General features: G+C 39.0%; 1 protein-coding gene across 1 annotated transcript; it reads left to right on the forward strand.

Moving 5' to 3' along the window:
• Positions 1 to 18,785: 18,785 nt before the first annotated feature.
• On the forward strand, positions 18,786 to 22,360 carry LOC149241741 (uncharacterized). Its single transcript, XM_089370646.1, has 4 exons — positions 18,786 to 19,639; positions 19,771 to 21,393; positions 21,475 to 22,011; positions 22,144 to 22,360. Exons 1-4 carry the CDS (start codon positions 18,786 to 18,788, stop codon positions 22,358 to 22,360), a joined length of 3,231 nt encoding a protein of 1,076 aa, XP_089226772.1.
• The last annotated feature ends 273 nt before the right edge of the window (positions 22,361 to 22,633 follow it).

Below are 22,633 nucleotides of genomic sequence, written 5' to 3' on the forward strand. Positions count from 1 at the left end.
AGAGGGTGTTTCTAGCCCAATAGGGAGGTCAGTTGGGAGATCAATTACTTACTTCTCAGTAACGGAGTTGCAGTGCAGCAACGGGTAGCACGATGCAACATGATGAGAGGAGGTGTAGTGCGGATGCAGTGCTGGGAGATAGGACCAGCGGCAGCACTGATGCAACAGGAGGAATCAGTGTGATTGATGCAGTTAGAGATCAAAGTGACAGAGGCTAGAGCATTCAAATACTGAAGGGCACAGAGGTGCAAAGTTTTCAGTCGACAGAGGCAATAACAGTCAGAGACTTTGATGACAGAGGCATCATTCTAATTCAGGTTGGATATTTTTTTGTTTCTAGAGTTCCTAGAGCAACAACATTAGGGAGAAGTGTTGCATGCATAACATTCCAAAGGTTTAGGATCGGGTTTGAGTTGAATGCCTTTCTTGTTGAGAGGGAGTGTTGAAAATAGCAACAAGAAATGCTAAAAATAGAAATGCTATAAATAGCATTGCTATAGATAGCATTTCAGGTACCAGTGTTGAAAATAGCAACAAGGAATGATAAAATAGAAATGCTAAAAATAGCATTGCTATAAATAGAATTTCAGGATATATTCCAATTTTAATTAGTCCCTGAATTAAAATTGAGAATTAAAATTCGAATTCACTAGCTGTTTGTAAAATAATTAATTAATTCATCTTGAGTTAATTAGTTGGAGAAAATCAAACATGAAGTCTTTGTGAAGTCATGCAACAGTTATCCCTTTGATTGAGGAAGTTATCCCTTAATTAAGGAGACCAAGATGAGTTTTACTTTGAGTTGTAATTAGTTAGCTCAGTTAACTGAGTTAAGTCTAGTTAGATTAGTTCCAACAGTTTGTGGAACTAATTGTGAGTTTAGTTAGTTAATGCATGCATGCATGCAACTAGTGTACTTCAGATAACTGAATATTCTCTCATAAATAACTCATGCATGTCAGTTCAGACAAAGACCCAGTTGAGATTAAAGGAAGGGACAATGTATTATCAGTTGGAGGAATTTTCCTATAAAGGAAACTCATCCATGCAGAAGGAATTCATTCCTTCAGGATTCCGCAATTATTTCAGAGGTTAGAGCAGTGTGTGAGGGATAATTACACACAGGTGGCAGCTTGAGGACCCAGGAGAAATTGTGCAAGGCAACAGGAGGCTTGGAGGATTGAAGGAAGGCATATGTGTTGTCTATTCTATCTATGAGTAGTAGTGAGGGATTGTACTGAGAGCTGGATAGCTTGTGAGCTAAAGCTTTGTGTAATCCTGAGATATTTCCTCTTGTATGATAATACAGAGATCGGGGTTTTTAGCTAAGGCTTTCCCCAGAGTATTCTTCTGTGTTCATGTGTGATTGATTTCTTCTTCATTTGTTATATGTGTTCTATTTGATCTTGCTCAAAATCGATTAAGCTTCTGCAAGTTTGATTGTAGAAGTAGATTAAGTATATTGCTTTAGTTACATTGCATTATTAGTTTAATCTACAGGAGAATTTCTACATTGTATACATGGAAGTAGGGTCAAAGATTCAAGCGGCACTCGAGGCATATTGATCATCCCTTCTACTCTACTTATTACAATGCAATTGCAACTATGTCATTCACTCCTAGTATTACAGTAATTGTAAGGGACTTTTGCATCTTTTAAAATATCATATTTCAGTCATCAATCATAGGGGTAGGTCACCCTTAAATGTCTCCTAGATCTTGTCCTTACGAGGGCAAGGAATAAATATCTATGGCTAGATCTCTAGGTTAGGTATAATACACTCCCTATTTGTTGTTTATGTTCCACAATGACATTTCTCAATATGCGTAAGGGCCATAATCTCATTGGTAAGCTCCACGAGGATTTGTTGGGATTGCTTACGTAGGAAGTTTGGTGAGGCATAATGGGCATACCATCCAACCAGCTAGCAATAGATTCCTATCAACCCATCCTAGCTTGACAAACCCACCATCTAACCTTATGGTGCCCACTAGCAAGCTATTCCATTCATTCGAGTCATCCTCAACCCAACAAGACTGGAAGTAAGAGAAGATTGGCTTAGGGATAATAGCACTTGGTTTCATACAAAAGGGTGGTTAAGAGAGACAAGCCTAGTGATAGACAAATATAAATAAGGTAAAAGGTTCCCCTCCCCCTCCCGTGATCTCGCTCATTCCTTCTCTGCCCATAAAGTCGAGCAACTTGGGTTTGGAGTGACCCAAACTAAACACGTGTTGTGTAAAGAGTGACATGAAACAATAAAAACTCTTATCTACCAAAATTTCTCGATAAAAAATTAAGCTTGAATCACTTCTGCCCACCAACGAAAGAATCACCTGCATCAGTCAAGGTATAACCTCATTATGTTCGTCCAAACCCATAACAAGGTATACATTATTGCAAGAAGCTACCTAGTTGAGCACTATAAAGATTTGGGAATTTTCAAAAATGGTCCACATGGGGTGACAATACAAAATTATAATTTGTAACTTTGTATCCTGCTTTCTTTTCTTTGTTGGTATTCTGGAGTTATTAACATTCAATCAAGAAATAAATGCATAAAAAATAGGAAACTGAATCACACACAAATTAACACAAGGAATTACGTGGTGAAACCAAGACAATGTGTCAAGGAAACCTCCATGAGGAAAGGGATTGGAAATTTTATTTCTCAAAAATGATTCTCCAAGTTACAACAAGCCTCTCAGGAAATCACCAATTAATATGACCTGCTTCGTTACATAACTTCCTTTCGTTATAAAAATTGTCTGAACGGTAAAATAGGTTTACTCAGATAATTATATCATTCACATTAATTGTTGTCATTTTTAACAATCTCCACCTTGACAACAATTTTCCTAATCCCTTTCCCATGCCCATGCCCATTCATCATCACTTTTGCAAGCCAAGAGAATCTAAACACCATCACAACTTTTGTACAAAACCTGGCTTCGTGAATATTTCTGCATGATTCTTTTGTGTATGGACCTTCTTGAGAGCTACTTTTCCACCATCGATCACATGTCTCACAAAATGGTACCTTACATCAATGTGCTTAGTCTTGCTGTGATAAGCTGGATTTGTGGCCAAATGAATAACACTCTGATTGTCATAGAACACATTCACTTTTTCAAGCGTCCTTCTAAGCTCATCAAGCATACCTTTTTACTAGATTGCCTCTTTACAAGCATCTGAAGCAGCTATATACTCGACTTCACTAGTGGATAAAGAAACAATTTATTGAAGCTTTGACATCCAACTAATTGCTCCACCTGCAAGAGTAAAGACATATCCTGTAGTCGATCTCCTCTTTTCCAAATCACTTGCATAATCAACATCCACATATCCACAGACTGAACCTTCACTACCATTAAAGGCAATACAATGGTCACTTATGCCTCTCAAATACCGAAGCACCCATTTCACTGCTCACCAATGTTCTTCTCCTAGATTTTCCATGAACCCATTGACAAATCCAACTTCATATGAAATGTCAGGTCTTGTAGATACCATCGCATACATTAAGTTGCCTATTAAATTTACATATGGTACACGAGACATATACTTCTTTTCTTCATCAGTTCTAGGACTCAAAACCAAGGAAATATTAAAATGGGAAGCTAATGGAACATTAACAAGTTTCACATTGTTCATACCGAACTTTTCAAGTACTTTATCCACATACTTTTGTTGTGATAACCAAAATTTTCCATTTTTTCTATCTATGTATATCTCCATGCCCAAGATATGTTTTTTCGCTCCAAGATCCTTCATATCAAATGTCCTAGATATCCAAGCCTTTAATTTGTTGATCTCTTCCATGTTTTTTCTCGCAATAAGCATATTGTCAACATACAAGACCAAGATAATGAATATGTCATTGAGACTTTTAGAGTATACACAATGATAATACTCACTTCTAGTAAAGTTCTGACTCACCATGAAGGAGTCAAACTTCTTGTACCATTTCCTGAGAGACTGCCTCAAGCCATACAATGATTTCTTGAGCTTGCAAACTAATCTTTTGTTGTGACCTTGTACAAAACCTTCTGGTTGTTCCGTATAAATCTCTTCATCCAAATATCCATGAAAAAATATGTTTTAACATCTAACTGTTCTAACTCAAGATCAAGTAATGCAGTTAGTGCTAACACAGTTCGAATAGAAACAAGTTTTATGACTGGTGGAAAAATCTCATGAAAGTCAATACCTTCAACCTGATAATACCCTCTTTCTACTAGCCTCGCCTTATAGATTACATTTTTCTTCAATTTGAAGACCCATTTTCATTTGATGACACTTCTCCCTTCAGGAAGTTCTACAAGATCCTAGGTTTTGTTCTTGGCTAAGGAATCTATTTCTTCAACCATAGAGTTTTTCCACTTTTCGCTATCCGCATCATCTACTACTTCCTGAGAATAAGAAGGTTCCCCATCTTTAGTAATCAATGCAATAGATGATTGAATATTCATACCTTTTGGGAATTTTTCTTTCCCTTGTAGACCCCCTTAGAGTTTCTGGTTCTTGAACTGGTTCTTGAACTTCTATAATTTCCTTTGCATTTTCTTCACTTTTTTCTTCAGAATTCTCTCCTTCCTTTTGACTTTCCGAAAAATGGTTTATGCTCCAACTGAATTCAATGATTCGGTGATACTTGTTCCTATTCAAATTTTACAACATATGATTTTATAAGAGAAGATTCATCAAATGTTACATCTCTACTAATGAGTATCTTACGTGAAGAAAAATCCCACAACCTGTATCCTTGCATTGCATAGTCATACCCAACAAAGACATGACATTTTTCTTTTGGGTCGAACTTTGAATTCCGATTCTTTGGAATAATAGCATAGGCATCACAACCAAAAATTCTTAAATGTGAATAATCACAAGGCTGACCCGACCAAACTTCTTCAAGAATTTTACAATTAATAACAATTGAAGGTGATATGTTTACCAAATAACAAGTAGTAGACACTGCTTCTGCCCATAACTCCTTCTGCAGGTTAGCATTGTTGATCGTGTTTCTGGCTCTTTCCATAAGAGTTTTATTCATACGTTAAGTAACACCATTTTGCTGAGGAGTATAGACAAGAGTTCTATGTCCAACAATCCCTTCATCCTTACAATATTGTTCAAATTATAAGGAAGTAAATTCACCGCCATTGTCAGTTCTTAAATATATAATTGATTTTCCTGTTTTCTTTTCCACCATAGCTTTAAATTGTTTATAAACATTAAATAAATCATCTTTTTTTTCAACATATAGACCCATAATTTCCTCGAGAAATCATCAATAAATGTTACGAAGTATAATGCACCTTCATAAGATACAATAGGAGATGGTCCCCAAAGGTTAGAATGAATATAGTCCAAAATTCCTTTACTATTATGACTTCCGGTTTTAAATTTCTATTTACATTGTTTTCCATATAAACAATGTTTACAAAAATCAAATATCAAGGATTTAAAATTAGGAAGCAATTGTGATTCATCAGTACCTGAAGACCCTTCTCGCTCATGTGACCCAACTGCTGATGCCATATGAGAGTATCTTCTTCTACCTTCTCAGATACAGTCATTGTCTCATTGACTTGAGTACTTCCTTTGAGCCTGTAAATATTTCTGATCTTCTCTACCTTCATAACAACCAAAGCACCCTTTGAAACTTTTCAACACTCCATTTTGACCTATAAACTTGTAACCTTACAAGTCCAATACTCCCAAAGAAATACAATTCTTTCTCAACTCAGGTACATGTCTAACGTCAATCAATGTTCTAACTATATCGTCATACATTTTAATTTTGAAAATTCCCATCCCAACAGTTTGACAAGATACATTATTTCCCATAAACACAAAATTACCATTCACAACCTCATATGAAGTGAACCAATTTCTGTGCAAACTCATGTGATGAGAAGTACCATAATATAACAACCAATTTTCATAATTCTAGGAAACATTGCAAATAGGAAAAGCTTCATATACCATACCTAATTCAAAAAATAAAACTTCATCAATCATATCTGACTAAACTTTCTTTACTTCCTTCTTTGGGTTTTCAACGAACTCCTTTCTTTTCCAACAATATTTCTTGAGATTCCCTATTTTATTACAGTACCAACATTTGGCTTTGCACTTCTTTCATTTTGATTTTGATCTAGAACAAATTCTTTCTTTCTCCCATCCCTTCCTTGGACTGCCCTCTGGCTACCATGGCTTATGGTGCAGAAGTTTCAATGTTGGGCTTCCTCCATACTTCTTCAGATAATAGAGATCCCACAATAGAATCAAATTCCAAAGATTCGGTTGTGCTTAAACTGATAGAAGTCACAAAGTGATCCCAAGACTCGGGCAAGGAACATAACAAGGTAATAGCTTTATCTTCTTCTTCAAATCTGACATTCATATTTTACAATTGGAAAATAAGTGTATTAAATACATTTAAATGTTCAACAATTTTAGTACCCTCCTTCATCCGAAGGCTATACAGTTACCTCATCAAATAAATTATGTTGGTTAAATATTTGGTCATTTACAGAGTTTCTAATTTTACCCACAAACCTGCTACTGAGGTTTCTTCAACAATGTTGAAGAGAACTTCATCTGCCAAGCATAACTTGATGGTGCTGAGAGATCGGGTCTTTTGGCTTGGTGTTCGACTGACAGCAACTCAGCGTTTTAAAAACGACGGTTGGCATCGACTGATAGCGATTTGGCTTCAAATAATTTTTTTTTCAACGAGCAGTGCTCTTCTAATGTCAGCATCAGTTCTCAGCGTTGCAGATAAAAATAAACTTCAACGAAATTTTCAATGACCTTGCCTCCTTGCTTGGTCTTCACAACTGCTCAATGTGACACTGCATTCTTGCTTCAGAACAACTTCTCCCGTTTTTTTAATATAAAAATGAGACTCCAATTTTTTCTGCTAAGAGAATTTTTTTGGCATTAGTTTGAAAAATAATGGCATGACTTAATAAGCCTGACTTGCAAAAAAAAACTTCAATGCAGGCAGTGGCACCAGATTCCCAAACTTCTACGTAGGTGGCAGCTCTAGATTCCCTCTGCTCTGATCATCTTCAGAACTTAGCTCTGATACCACTTGTTGGTATTCTGTATTTATTAACATTCAATCAAGAAAGAAACGCATAAAAAATAGAAAATTGAGTCACACAAAAATTAACACAAGGAATTACATGGTAAAACCCTAACAGTGTGTCAAGGAAACCTCCACGAGGCAAGGGATTGGAAATTTTATTGCTCAAAGATGATTCTCCAAGTTACGACAAGCCTCTTGGGAAATCACCAATTAATATGGGTTATTTCATTACATAACTTGCTTTCGTTATAAAAACTGATTGAATGGTAAAATAGGTTTACCCAGATAATTATATCATTTAAATTAATTGTTGTCATTTTTAATAACTTTGCAATAAATGCCTCTAGAGAGTCAGCAGGGATAACCCTATCACCAGCTTTATAAATATATAGCTAAGGGCACACAATCCAATACAAAAATCAATTTAAATGCCCAATTTAAATGAAAAAACAATAGGAACAACATGTTGGTAGGGCTGTTTTGATTTATGATTGAATCGTTCATATTTATTTACTAGTAAGGGTAAAGCTACAAACTAATATTTCATAATCATTGAAAAAGAAAATTTTATTATGGAATAGGTACTGATGCTAATTTCATAGTCAACCCTTATGCATTAACCATGTCATTTTAGGAAATGAAACAAGATGATACAAACATGTTGGAAGTAAGAAAAATAAACTAGCGAATTAGTAATAGCATAGCATTTAGCTCAAGTGGAGCCTCAGGGGAACTCTGCACCAGCTGGATCCATCCAAGTTAGACCTCAAGCACTCTTTCACAACCCAACACAGGATATTCACTGATTTTGAATGGAAACAAACTTGAAAGGGAGTGCAGATGTTTAACGTATACACTCTTGTTCTTCTCATGGATAAAGGGATCTCTATTGTGTGCAATTTTAAAAACACGAGTATAGATAATAAAATTACATGACTCGGAATTTAGATATAGTAAGGTAAGGGTTAGGTTAAATCCTCTACTTCTATCTTCGACTGTCTACTCTATTATGCCTCAATCCTTGCTCAAAAGCATCAACCATGATCGTTCTAACGACAACTTGTTTGGTTCATCGAGTTCTTCGTCACTCTCTGGAACTTGGGCTCCTTTCTACATTTCAATTCAACTAAGATTGATAGAATATCCATCGTAATGGTTAGTGATGCTTATTGAATCACCATTGGATGCCCACTCAAGGTAGGGACTTGTTACCCCGCATCCCCCCTTGTTAACTTTATGCATTGAGTTGACATCTCAAACATTCTCACTTTCAACAAGCTTTGGTTCATCTAATATTTTCATTTTAATTCCATCCCATCATTGTTTTAATAACCACAACAAACCAATATTTTCTTGTTTATGATTTCCACTTTATGAATCATCATGCCTTCTTCCATAGCCCCTAATTTGGCAGAGGCTAAAATTGCAACCACAAAAGTGAATTATTTGGGTAAATATTTATTGTTTCATTTGGTAGACAATTCCAAAGCGTTTTGGAATTCGTGTTCTTGGCGTAAGCCACAATTATAATGATTATCATGCTCCACATACAAATATTTAGTTGAAGATTTTGTAAATTTTCATCATACTTTTACACAATTTTTATGTATGATCCAGGTGGATCTTCAGACATAGTGGCATGGAAAAAGCTCAAAATTCAAAGTGGTAGAAAGGCAAATATCTTGACATTAGATTAAAGTGCTCATCGCCCTGATTCCAACGGTGCGAATGACGCTCCAATCCGAGTCCGAATAAAGGAGATAGAAGCAGTCAAAGTTATAGGTTGACTTGTAGGAAACAAAGGAGAATGAAAGTCTAAGGATGTTCCTGGAAATAGTCCCGTTGCATAGATATTTTCATTCTGAATCTACTGCAACTTAAATGGGCTAAAATGGACTTCGGATGGTGAAGTTATCGCAAAAAGAAATCTGCCTTTGTTCCTTTGAAAAAGGAGGCATTTCTTCTAAAAATGGGGTTAAAGCCTTCTAAAGGAAAATCGCATCGGAAGAGTTAAGCGGAGGACTTAAGGCAAGGGTGGAGGAACCCCCAACTATGATCTCCGACTTATCGCATTGGAGATAGGCCCGCATGCGATATCAGGACCCCAGGCACTGCGATTAGCGATTGCGATATCGGCGATCAGCGGATCGGCGGTCGGCATAACCAAAGGGAAGACCCTCGGGGCCGTTGCGATAGCGATATGAGATGCGATCTCGACCATCCGATCAAGGAGCAAATCAACGGTCCATATTTAATCAGCAATATCGGCGATCAGTGATTGAGACTTGCGATAAAGGGCAGGACCTGATAGGGTTTATAGACCCGATTTCATAAGTTTTGAAGTCCAGTTTTTCAGATTTTCTGTGTTATCCCGTGTATTTGGGGTTTTTGTCCAGTCTTCCTATGCAATGCGATATGTCAACTAAAAGTGGACCCAACTGGAGATTAAGGCAGATTTCATGAAATTTGAGATCTGGCTTTTAAGCTTTGTGGTCGGATTTTCTTGTTTTTCCTGTGTATTGTTTGTTTGAACGAAAAGAGCTATTTCGGGGTTTTTGTTCGAACAGTCTCTATTATAAACGAACATACCCCCAATTTAAGCATCCCTGTAATAGAAGGACTGATTATAAAACTCGATGAACATGGAAAAGTACGGGGGAGAGGATTTTGCACACAGTTCGAGGCAAAAGCTTGCAGGAGGGGCGAAAGTCCATTTTGTCTAGATTTGACAAATTTTATATGGTTTTAGCCCTTCTCGACGCCACGAATGCAATGGTGCTATCCATTTCTCCATCTGAGTTCTCCATTTCTTATCCATTTTCCAGAATTTAGGTATAAGATTCCTTTTTTGTAACTGATGATTGTATTCTTCTTTTTCATGCCAATCAATGAATGAAGGCCTCTCCATTGATCGAGCAGGGCCCGGAGGCGTAGTCCAAGTTGGACGAACTTCGTTATCAAGTCTTGTTGTCTTCTTTTCATGCTCTTATGTGTTTCTTCTTGTTATCTCATGTGCACATTAGATTTCTATGGTTGAGCTGCAATTTCTACATGTGATTCTTTAATACATCTATAATCAAAAGATCTTGGATCAAGTGGTATCAGAGCAGGTCTTTTTAGATGTGAATTGCATGTTTGTATGTTAACAAGGAACAGGCTCCGAAGAGGTGAAGGGAAACTAAAGTCTTTCGACCCCGAAGTGGGGCGTGCACATCGAAGGAGAAACATGGCAGATGAAGAGGCTCATTATGAAGAGGAGGCAAACTTCCGCAATACATTATACACAATGGCAGATCGCGTTGAGAAGCTGTTCTCAAGACTTGAAAAACTTGAAAGTGCAGATAAAAAAACTCCAGAAGGACAAGGTTCGGTACACAGAGATGATGGAGGAGATCCACCTCCTTCTCCTTCCACGAGTGAAAGTTCTTCTTCCTCCCATCACCATCATCATAGAAATTCAAGGGATACACATAAGAAACTTTTCTTTAAAGTAGATGTCAAATTTGATCTTCCTATATATAACTGTGAAATTAATGTAGAGAAGCTTAATAACTGGATTAGGCAGATTGTGATCTACTGTAGGATTCAGCAGATCACAGAGGGCGAGGCAAAGATCCAGTTGGCCTCTCTTCGATTGAGTGGCACCGCTCTCGTCTGGTGGGAGAGCAAATTGTGAAGCAATAAGAATATGGGTAGTCTTCATTCCTCATGGCCTAATTTCATTTCTGCGTTAAAGGAACAATTTTATCCCTTGGGATACAAGCAAAAAACATTAATGAATTGGCAGTATTTAAGGCAAGGCAAAGGTTAGGATGTTCAAAGTTTTACAGAGGAGTTTAGAAAGCAAGCACTTAATTTGGGTATTGCACTTGATACACCTGAAGTAGTAACTAAGTATATTGGATCATTACATAGTTACATTAGGCATTCATTATTATTGTTTGAACCTACTACCATTGACTCGGCCAGTGTAAAGGCCATTCATCTGGAAAACAGGGGAACACATGGACAAGATGACCACTCAAAGAGAACCGCGACAGCCAAGAGAAGGGGAGCAAAGCCCTCTTGCACACATTGTGAGAAAGAGGGGCATGACGAAGAGAATTGTTGGAAGCTGCACCCTGAGCTGAGACCTGAGAGGAATGATAGAAAGGGGAATTAGAAGGTCGTTAGAGGAAGACGAGAAGGTCACAGCTACAAGATTTGCATGGGGTAGGCCCATTGACTTGGGGTCCGACTCCGGCGATGAGCTGAAGTTTGCAGCCCTTGGGATCGCGACAGGAGGACCCATAGATTTGGGGTCTGATTCTGGCACTGAATCAAGGATTTCAACCGATATAACGAAGAGGGCACTCCCCGCAGCAGGACTCCAAGAACTTGAGGAGATCAACCACCACACCCAAGCAGAGAATGCTGAGCTAAGGAGGCTTCTATAGGAGGCAAGGGAAGAAAACCAAAGATTACTACGCCAGTTGCAAGCCAAGGATGAGGCCTTGGAAAAGCTGCAACATAGCCATCTGGAGGTAAAAAGCGATTCTTCGATTTCATGTGATTTTCACGATGATGAATTTGCTGCTTTTGAAAAACATACTACAAGGATTGGATCCAAACTAATGAAGGAAATGGGATATCAAGGAAAGGGCCTCAACATCAAAGGCCAAGGCATCATAAACCCCATCAAAATCAAGGAATTGCTGTGCCATGAAGGACTTGGATACACCAGAAAGGAGCTGGGGGAAAGCTCCAATATAGCTAGTAACCAACCAACGATAAACGACGAAATCCCTTCCTCACAGTCCAGTTCAGAATTAAGAAACTCACTAATGGGAAAGCTAGGGATATTGAAGGCTACCATAGTGAAATTTTCAAAATGGGAATGTCTGTTTTCATCCCTCATATACACAAACTTCTCACTTTGGCAGTGAAACAAGGCTTCCCAAAGCCTTGGACACAAAGCCATATTGTGCCTATATTTAAAAGTGGGGATAAAAAAATTCCCTCTAACTACAGGACCATTATGATCAATGTCATTTTAGCCGAATTGTATGGGCTCATTTGTAAAAGAAGATTATCCTTTTGGCTTGAAAGCCAAGGTAAAAGAGTGAAAGGGAAAGTTATGTTTAGGAGACATCACCTAACTATAGACCATGTTGTTACTCTTAGGATCATTGCAGAGGAATGTGATAATAATAAATTTGATATACTTTGTGGTTTTGTTGACATTATAAAATCTTTCGGCACAATTCCTCCAGATAAGCTATGGAAGAGGCTAGAAGAGATAATGGTTTCTCTTGAGTTGAGGGTTGTTGTGACTAGGCTATTCGAGAATTTTATTGCCAAGCTCAAGACCACCAAGGGTTGGTTAGAAGAAATAAATGCAATATTAGAGTTAATCAAGGGTGTCCTCTATCCTCATTAAGTACACAACCCATCGTGCTAGGCTAGACAATGGGCGTGCCACATCGGATGGCATTTACCAACCAATATAGGGGCCCCACCCAAGTTTGAATTTCAGTTTACTTGTCCAGAGAGGCTTGTGGGTGGTTGCACTAGGCTCGGGATTATAGTGGTAATCCTACTGACTCAGTCTTGTGTGGTAGGTACACCAATTCTCCTGAAAAGAAAATAAATAAATCAGATTGTTTAAACCATGATGAGATTTTTGTATTTATATGCAAGTGAGTGTTTGGATTTTAGCAAATACATCAGGTAATACATAGGTATATCTCAATTTTTTTTCTTTTTTCGTGAGCCCTCTTATCTAGAAAAAATTGTATAAAAACTACAATTTTTTCGAGAGGGACTCCAAACTGGACAACAAAAAATGGGGTTTTGTGGGTATATACTCTACAAAACTAACCCTCCAAAAAATTACATGTCATATTATAACTAATTGATAATGAAATCCTTCATGACTATGCAATACTAATTCATTTAGCTCTAAGGAATAGGAGAGGACCTGATTCAACCATTGCTTTTTAAATATCCCAATCTTAATTTACACTCTTCATCAACAACAAAAAATGGGGTTTTGTAGGTATATACCTTACAAAACTGACCCACCCAAAAAATATTACAGGTTGTACTATAACTAACTGACAATGCAATCCTTCATAATTGTGCAATGTTAATTCATTTAGCTCTAAGGAATAGGAGAAGGCCTGATTCAACCATTGATTTCTAAATATCCCAATCTTAATTTACATTCTTCATCAACACATAAGTTTACATCTTTATTGAGATCATAGAGAACATGGAAATATGTTATTGAAGATAACCCTTCCACTACTTTCCTAATTCCTTTCATAAGGCTTTCTATTGTTTTGTCCCTTGGGGAGGAACCCTTCACCAACTTCTCAATAAGGAGGGAGACTCCCAAATTAGTAAGAGAAGCTACCTAATTTTCTTTGGCTAACTGAATCCCTTGGTAGATGGCATAAGCATCAACTTGATTATTTGTCATGCATCCTAAACCCCAGGAATACACTCCAACTTTAACTTTCTCGGGGCCATAGAGCACCCCTCCCCCTCCTGCCACCCCTAAATAAAAAATAAACTTCATATTAAGTACACATATCTCTCTCTCTCTCTCTCCACACACACACACACACACACATGAAAGTGCCTATTAAAATGTTTTGTTAATAACTCATGTTGATTTTTTTAATTAATATTTTTTAAATGGCACGATCAACTTCATATTAAAAATTGAATAAATTACACATATTCCTCATAACGAAAAGAAAAAATTCTAATTTTTTTTAAATAATATTTCTTTGCTACTAATATATATATTTTAAATATCACATGTCAATTGTAGAATGGGTTATGTTTCTCCTTCATACTAAATTGTAATGTCAATATTGTTTTTAGATGCCAAGTGTCAAATCCATATCAAGTGGTGAAAAAAATTACAGATCTCCCTCATACTGAAAAGTAGAAAGCAATTATAAACCAAATTAGAAATTTTTTTCTTTCAATTACTTTATCTCTCTATATAAACTTGATGTAAAATTAAGGTGGAAATTGAAATATTTTATTTATGGTGGACATTAAAATATTTTTTTGTTATTACTATTTTTTAATTTGTTAATGTAAATATTATTTTATTATTTTTAAATGTAATGTTACGAGACTACATCTCTCCATTATGGGTTATAGAGTGCCTCTTGGTGCAACAAATCAAGTTAGGTTGGCCTACTAACGCTTACATGTTCAAATGACGAAGTTGAGAGCAAGGGGAAATTGGGATCCTAACTACATAATTAGTTAAAATAGATGAGCTCCAACCCACCATTTAACCTCTAAGCATAATTGAGTCCAATTGACAACACAAGTGGATGCTTTCAGCCTCCACTATATGGAGTTGCCACTTTTGAATTAACATATATACTGTAGCCACAACATGAGTAGATAAATTACTAATTTAGACTTGAAGATGCCACACTATATCGAATACTTATTCTTCCATTTAGTCTACAAGGGACATAAGGGAAAATTACATTTTTGAAGTTTCACTAAAGGCTTGAGTCTAGAAGTAAAAGGCACTTGTATATAGAGAAAAGGGTCCAATTCCTAAAAATAATCTACATTGGGTGAAGAATTGGTTCCTGGAAGATGAATTTCAGCCATTGCAGAATTCATAACATTAAATGACATCCTGCTTTGAAAAATCCTAATGACACTCAAATTGTATAAGCTCAATAATGTAAAACTACAATTATAGTAATTTTTGGTCAAAAATTGAGTAAAAATGATCCCAAATACTCTCTAAAAAACCAATAACAAAATGTCAATCACTTAGACTACACTATTTCTATAATGGGCGGCAACAAAAACATCTTCAACTCCCAATGAAATAAGATGATGTGAGAAACCTTTGAACATATATTTTTTGCTTTACATTCTTTGAATTTTCTTAACACTTTCTATCTTGTATCTTTCACCTCTTAAAAATATTCTTCACATGTTGGGATTAGTCTCAGTATTATATAAAAAAACGATGTGTGCATTTGTGTGATGTTGTCACTAAAATTGTGTAAAGCTCTATCAAGTTTGAATGTTCCATATGTAATTTTTATCCAATAAGTAACTCCCAACTTTAACTTCTCCCATAAAATTTAAACCAATAACATACCAAAAAAATAAACCTTATAAAAATATATGATTATTATTGGAGATATTAATCCGCCATTATTATTATATCTTTAAGGAGATACGAACCTCATGAATTCCCAGGCCGACGTGGACAATTAGACTTAGAGATTACAAGCATCCCATTATTATTTCTAAAATTTTATTTTTTTATATAAGACGGGATGTAAGCACTTGAGATTCGCAATTTCTTGTATAGAGACATTGAGTGTAATCTAAACAAGGAATTTATCACATCTAGTTATATGGTCGGATTCACACTCTATATTAATGCAATTTGTTTTATTTAAATGCGATCACTCAACTTTAGATTCAGATTAATGGAGGTAAATCTTTTGTCTTTTGATTTTGATAACGAAATTTTGTAAATTAAATTAAAAGATATAAAATTTTCTATTTTGGTAAAGAAAATAAATAGTAAAGTTGTTAATTGTTTTATATTTTAATAAATAGTAAAGTTGTTAATTGTTTTATATTTTTTTTCCTTGTAGTGGGTGAGAAGGATGTTAGGAGAGGTGTGAAAGTTAAAGATGTCGACACTTTTCTTATGGAGAGGTCTTAACATGTTCTCTAGTTTTATAAAGTTTTTCATGTTATTATATTTGGGTGTGCGAGTGTATTATTTTAGATGGTGTTTAAAGTGGAAAATCTAGTTAGTATGATTGTGATGAATAACACATGATTCATACAACACATGATTAATACTACTTTTGACATTACACCATCTGTGGCAGAATTAGAAGAAGATTTTATGGTAAGTCTTTGTTTATTGTGAATACTCTTCTCAGAAGGTATCGGAGGAACGTTTTACTGTATCACATTTTTAAATGGATTCAGGGCGTTGTGCAGAGCGGGAGAAGGAGCATGATAATGAAGCAGTGGACTTAGAACCAGCCCTCGAAGATCTTCTTGCTTATTGGGGTCATGATGTTTCTGAGAAAAACATGCAATTTTTTTTTCCAAATAGCGCAGAGGACCCTGTTCTGCCTGCAGAGAAGGTGGAAGGAGGGGGGTCAAAAAAAGTCGCTCAGAAAAGAGTAAATGCATCAAACCCTTCTTTGAAAAGGCTGCCCCCCAGCCTGACGTGGTCCTCGTCCAGTGAAGAGGAAGGCGGGGACCTGAAAGTCTTCGGAGTAAAGGAACAAATGAGAAGAGTAACCGATGCACCTGAGTTATTGATAGATAGGGCAAATGGGAGGGTTTCTGAAGAAAATAGAGACCCTGTTGGTAGACGCTCTGAGCTTCATGAGACAGAAGAAACAAACGCTCATGGAAAGAATAATCCAGGAGAGGGAGGAACTCAGACGGAGGACGTGGGAGGGAAGAGAAAGAAGAACAAACCAATCAGAAAAAAGGAGGAGCGGCCTAGTTGCGTTTTCGGAGTGGATATTAGTATAGATCAGGCAATGGAAGCCTCGGAAACCTTCTTAGTCGGCAGAGTTCGTGGCAGAAAGTTCTCGGTCGACTCCATCAAGGACTGGACGCAGGCTGAATGGAAAGAAGCTCCGGGACAGCCAGTAGAGATCAAGAATCTGGTCAGAGGTTGGTTTTGCATTAGATTTGGCCAAAAGGAGCATGCAGAATGGGTGTTGGACAAGCATTGGAGTTTCGGGAAAAGGCCAATCCTATTCAGAAGGTGGACGCCCCTGTTTGATGCTCAGAAAGAAAAGACGGTGGAGTCACCAGTATGGGTCAAACTACCGGGTCTTCCCATGCAATTCTGGACGGACTCGGCCTTTACTTCGATGGGTAATACACTGGGGAGGTTTCTCGATATTGATAGATCTTATCTTAGAACTCATGACTGGAGTGTCGCTCGTATACTGGTAAGCCTAAATCCCAGAGAAGGTCTGGCGGATGCTATGAACCTGAAGTATAGAAGCCTAGAGTTCCTTCAGACCCTGGACTATGAAAACCTCCCTTTCAGATGCCATCGTTGTCACAAATATGGACATCTGGCTCGGGAGTGTCCTCTAGGTCACAGGCGCCGTCGAAGACAAAAGAGAAAAGGAAAAAATCTGGAGGTTAATCAGTGGTTGTCTTCCCAGAAAGATGGGGCTCCATTACAGGAGAGCGGTCTACAGGCAGAAGTCCAGGGGTCGGGTCCGGAGCAAGTGAAGGAAGCTGAACAGGAACAACCTGGGGTCTTAGCAAGTGAGTCTGTCTCAACTCCGATGTCTCTCATGGGAACCGCAGCAGTTTCTGAAATGGCAGGGGTGGCCCAGGCTAGCCCGCTCTTATACCCTCCTTTTTCCATATGCTCTTCCTTTGATTTATCTCAATCATGTTGTGATGAGTCTGGCCCCCTCAGGCAGCTCGTGGATGATCTGTCACTCCTGAGGAAGGGCCTAGTCACTTCAGACAGTGTTATTATGGCTATTCCACCCTCACCAAAGCTGACTTCTAGTCCCACGGATGCTGCCTTACTTTTTCCTTCCAACGTTTGGAGTCCTGATCCCCCCTACAATCTCAGATCATTGGCATCTAGAAAAGGGAAAGGGCTTGCTGTGGGAGGCCTGGATTTGGACATGGTGTCAACAGGACCGAGGAAGACAAGAGGAAGGAAATCAAATCTGACGAAGGCACAGTTGAAGGTTGTCATTGATATTGCTGGTGGGAAACAGATGTCCCTGCCAGGGGTGCTTAGAGCAAAGCGGACACCCCAGAGGTTTCCCGATGATCATTTTATCCTACAACAGCAGGGGTTTAGCTAGTCTACCCAAAAAGCTAGCTCTGAAGGAACTGGTCAGGACCAACAAACCTGACATTATTCTGATTCAAGAAACGCTAGGGAAGGGGGAAGAAGTTACAGGATGGCTCATCAAGCTCTTTCCGGGTTGGACCTTCCACGCTATTGATGCAAATGGTCATTCAGGAGGAGTGGCTCTGGGTTTCAACGCAAAGGTCCTTCGGGAGATCTCCTCTTGGGGATCGGAAAATGTTTTGGCAGTGGAACTTTATTCCAATGAACTCTGCACCCCTTTTCATATTCTAAATGTTTATGGTCCAGTCTTGGATCGGGAGAACTTCTGGAACGCTTTCTTTGCAAAGTCTTTCCTGTCGCACCCAAATCTTATAGTTGGGGGAGATTTTAATTTTTCTTTGGGGATGTCAGAATCGTGGGGGGCCAGAGCTAGGGCTGATCCCCTGACTGATTTTTTTCATAATAAACTGGCCTCTTCGCACATGGTGGATGTCCCTCTGCTCAAGATGCACCCGACATGGAGGAATCGTAGAATTGCTGAAGAATGGGTTGGAAAGAAACTGGATCGATTTTTTCTTGGTGAATCGATGGTAGAAAATTTACAGGCTTTTAGACATTGGGTTGGGGAAGGCAGTCTATCGGATCATTTCCCAGTCTATCTGGAAGTGAAAGGGGCTTTCACCAAACCGGGCACCCCTTTCAAATTTAATGCCTCTTGGCTTTTGGATGCAACTTATATCAGTTTATTCCACAACACTTAGAAGAAAGATGCATTCAGTGAAGATGAGAGCCGCAGTCAAAATCTTATGGATAATCTAAAAAGGATGAAGGCCGCCTCTAAACAATGGGCCCTCCAAAAGAAACTGAAGGATGAAGCAACGCTGGAAACTGTCAATTCTGAGATTGCTCTCCTGGAAGTCCCAGGTGGAAATGGTTATGGAACAGCTGAAGCTCGGGATAGATTACAAGAGTTGGAGAGAGAAAGGAGGAGAATCCTTCATCAAAGAGAGGAAAGCTGGCGTTTAAAAAGTAGAGCGATCTGGTTGCAGGCGGGGGACGACAACACCAAGTTTTTTCAGAATTATGCAAGAGGGAGGAAAAATTCCAATACTATCTGGGAAATGAAGAAAGACAATGGTGAGCAGGCGCGCTCATTTGAAGATCTGGCCTCCTTAGGGGTAGATTTCTTTAAGAATTTGTACAAAGCGACAGAGGAAATTTCTATTGCAGAGGTTATAAGAGTTGCGCAGTTCTTCCCAAGGTTCATAGAGGAGGAAGGAAACGATTCTATAATGGCGCCTGTTACAAAGGAGGAGGTTGAAGACATTCTCAAGTCAATGCAAAAGGACAAAAGTCCAGGCTCGGATGGCTGGACCGTCGAATTTTTCCAACACTTTTTTGAATTCATTGGAGACGAGCTAGTGGCAGTTGTTGAAGATTCCAGGCGTACAGGTACAATTCCAAATTATTTCAATGCCACTTTTCTGGCCCTTATTCCCAAATCGGATCTTCCGGTTTCTTATGATGAATTCAGGCCTATATCGTTGTGCACCTGCGTTTATAAAATTATTGCAAAATTTATCGCCTCTAGGCTTAAACTAGTCCTCTCTAGAAATATTTCTCCAGAGCAGTTTGGATTCCTAGACGGTAGACAAATTCATGAAGCCGTTGGAGTTGCGCAAGAAACTCTTCATAATCTAAAAATTGGGAAAAAAAAAAAGGGGTCGTGGTGAAAATCGATTTGTCAAAGGCTTATGACAGGATCAGCTGGTTGTATCTCAGGCTTCTGCTAACTCATCTGGGTTTTAGGTATGATTTTGTGAGATGGGTGATGAGTTGTGTTTCCTCTTCTTCCATAGCCGTGCTGATCAACGGAGCGGCCTCCAGTTTTTTTAGTCCCGAGCGTGGCCTACGTCAAGGCTGTCCACTCTCTCCACTTCTGTTTTTGCTGGCAGCAGACGGTATCAGCCTTATGATTCAGGATGCTAAAAGACAAGGGACTCTCAAAGGCATTGAAGTGGCGGTAAACATGTGGGTCACCCACCTCCTTTTCGTGGATGATATTCTCCTGTTCAGCAACGGAAGTCTAGAGGACTGCAGGACGCTAAAGAAGCTTTTGGACCTTTTCCTGAAGGCTACAGGTCTATGCATTAATGAGAGAAAATCCACTCTCACCTGTGCTGGTATGCCCAGAGAGCTTGTTCGCAGAGTGGAGCTGGTTCTAAATTTCGAAGTCAAATCGATGGAGGATGCCTTTAAATATTTGGGGTTCTATTTGAAGCCTGACAATTACAGGACAAAAGACTGGAAATGGATACTTGTAAAAATTGAATCCAAGCTGAAACACTGGAGTTTCAAGTGGCTGTCCAGGGCAGGAAGGCTAGTGTTAATCAAATCTGTTCTGATGGCAATCCCAGTGTATTGGGCTAGTCTGACTTGGGTTCCCAAAGGAATCTTATCCTCAATCGACAAACTATGCAGCAGATTCCTATGGGCGGGGTCCAAGACGGAGAAAGTTACCCCTTGGATTGCTTGGGATAAAGTGGCTCGCCCCAAAGAGTGGGGAGGTTGGGGCATAAAAAATCTTGAATGCTTCTCTAAATCTCTTGCAGCAAAGCTTAGCTGGAGGCTCATTTCTTCGGAGAATCTGTGGACTTCTGTTTCTAAAAGAAAATATATTGATCCGCTAACAACTCTAGATTGGATCAGATTGCCACAAAAGACTTGCAAAAACTCCTCGGTGGTCTGGAAAGCTGTGGTCGCCTCTGTCACAATTATAGAGAAGGGTTTGGCTTGGAGTGTGGGGGATGGAACTCAGGTCAGGCTGGGTAGAGATCCTTGGATAGGTTGTTCTGAGATTTTCTCCCTTTCTCAGGGCTTGGTTTCAGCTTTAAAAGACAGAGGGCTATACACTCTAAATCAGGTCGCTGATCCTCGGGCTTCATCCATTTGGAGTCAAGGATGGATTCAGGGAAGAGATTTACATTTGGAGGAAGAATGGCAGGAGGAATGGGATCAGTTCAGAAGGGACCTCCTCAATTCCTCAGTCAGGCTCTCTGACTCCCCGGATGAACTCAGATGGGTCTTTGCCCAGAATGGGCTATATTCCCCAAAGATGGGCTACAAATGGATGATGTCTCAAAAAGGATGGGAGATTCCGGATTGGTGGTTTAAACCGCTCTGGAAACTAAAAGGGCCAGCCAAATCGAGATTGTTCTTCTGGTGTGTTTTGCTCCAGAAAGTCCCTACGTGGGATTTTCTCCAAAAAAGAGGTAGGATTGGTCCTGGATGGTGCCCGCTCTGTAAAGATAGTGTAGAGTCTGCTCAGCACCTTTTCCTTTTCTGCCCTTTTAACTCCAGCCTTTGGGCCGAAACGTTAAGGCTTCTAAAAATTCCTTTCAGATGGGAAGGGCAGGGGCTCTTGGAAGCTTGGTAGAAGTGGTGGAATGAAGCCACAAACAACAGAGAGAGATCAATTCCTCTGATCGTTACCTGGGGGACCTGGCTTGCAAGGAATCAAGTTATTTTCAAGGACTCTGTTTTCTCGATTGGTCGCCTTGCCGTTGAAGGAGCTGCTATTTTCGAAAGTATCCCTGTTCCTCTGGACCCTCCTCCCACCAGAGTTGTACGCCAAGAAATTATTAGATATTCAATGCCGTGGGCTTATTTTGACGGTGCCTCAGATATTAATGGACGCTGTGGGGCTGGTTTGATCATTCATTTATCAGAGGTTAAGGTTGTTAAAGCTTCTGTCGGTCTTGGACAGGGCTCCAATAACTTTGCCGAATTGAAAGCTCTGCACTCCCTTCTCTGTTGGCTTATTCTTAGGAATGTGAGAGCCGTCCAGATCTTTGGGGATTCAATGAACGCTGTGAAATGGTTTAACGGGACTCATCAATGCAGGAACTTCACCTTGCTCCCTCTGCTTAGAGAAGTCCTTCGCCTAAAAGGTCGTTTCTCGGAGATCACTCTTAGCCATATCTATCGGGAAAGAAATTTCGAAGCTGACCGGCTTTCAAAAGAGGGGGTTGATCATGATTTGGGGTCCTGGTCTGTTCTGGAGGAAGAAAATGGGCTGGTTCGGCCGCTCGAACAACCTATTTTCGTTTAAGTTTTTTTCCAGAGTCTGGTTGTGTTCATGTACATATTTTTCCTTCTGTATATACTTCTTCTTTTTTACAGTTTTCGACAGGGCCCCTGGGCTGTTTTCCTTCTCTATAGGAAGTCCGGGCCGTGTTGTACCCTCTTTGTTTTTCGAGCTACATCGGGGGCGCTGAATGCTGTTCTCTTTTCTGGTCTCTCGGCCACATCGTGTAACTCTCCTCTCTGTGCGATTCATTTCCCGGAGGTTTGGTCCCTCAGTTGGAGGCGTGTTGTGCCTCTTAATGGGCAGCTGTAACTGGAGCTCATCCGCTCTTCAGGGTTGTTTTACCTTCCAGGCGCGACTTCTTTTCTCCCTTCTTGGCGAAATTCAAGTCGTTATGTAATGCTTTGCATTTACTTTGTAACATTCTATTTATAATAGAAAGTTCGGCTTTTTTTCTGTGGAAAAAAAAAAAGTCTTTGTTTATTGTTCTCCATTATCAACAATTATTTTTCCAAGTTGATAAATTCATAGGCATGTTTCTATTCTTCCCCATTGCTTTTTTTCACAAAGGTCCTAGTCTATGCA

This window comes from Pinus tabuliformis, chromosome 8 (genome assembly GCF_031772625.1).
Source record: "Pinus tabuliformis cultivar Carrire ecotype Pingquan chromosome 8, CPIR1, whole genome shotgun sequence".
In the NCBI taxonomy this organism is placed as follows: domain Eukaryota; kingdom Viridiplantae; phylum Streptophyta; class Pinopsida; order Pinales; family Pinaceae; genus Pinus; species Pinus tabuliformis.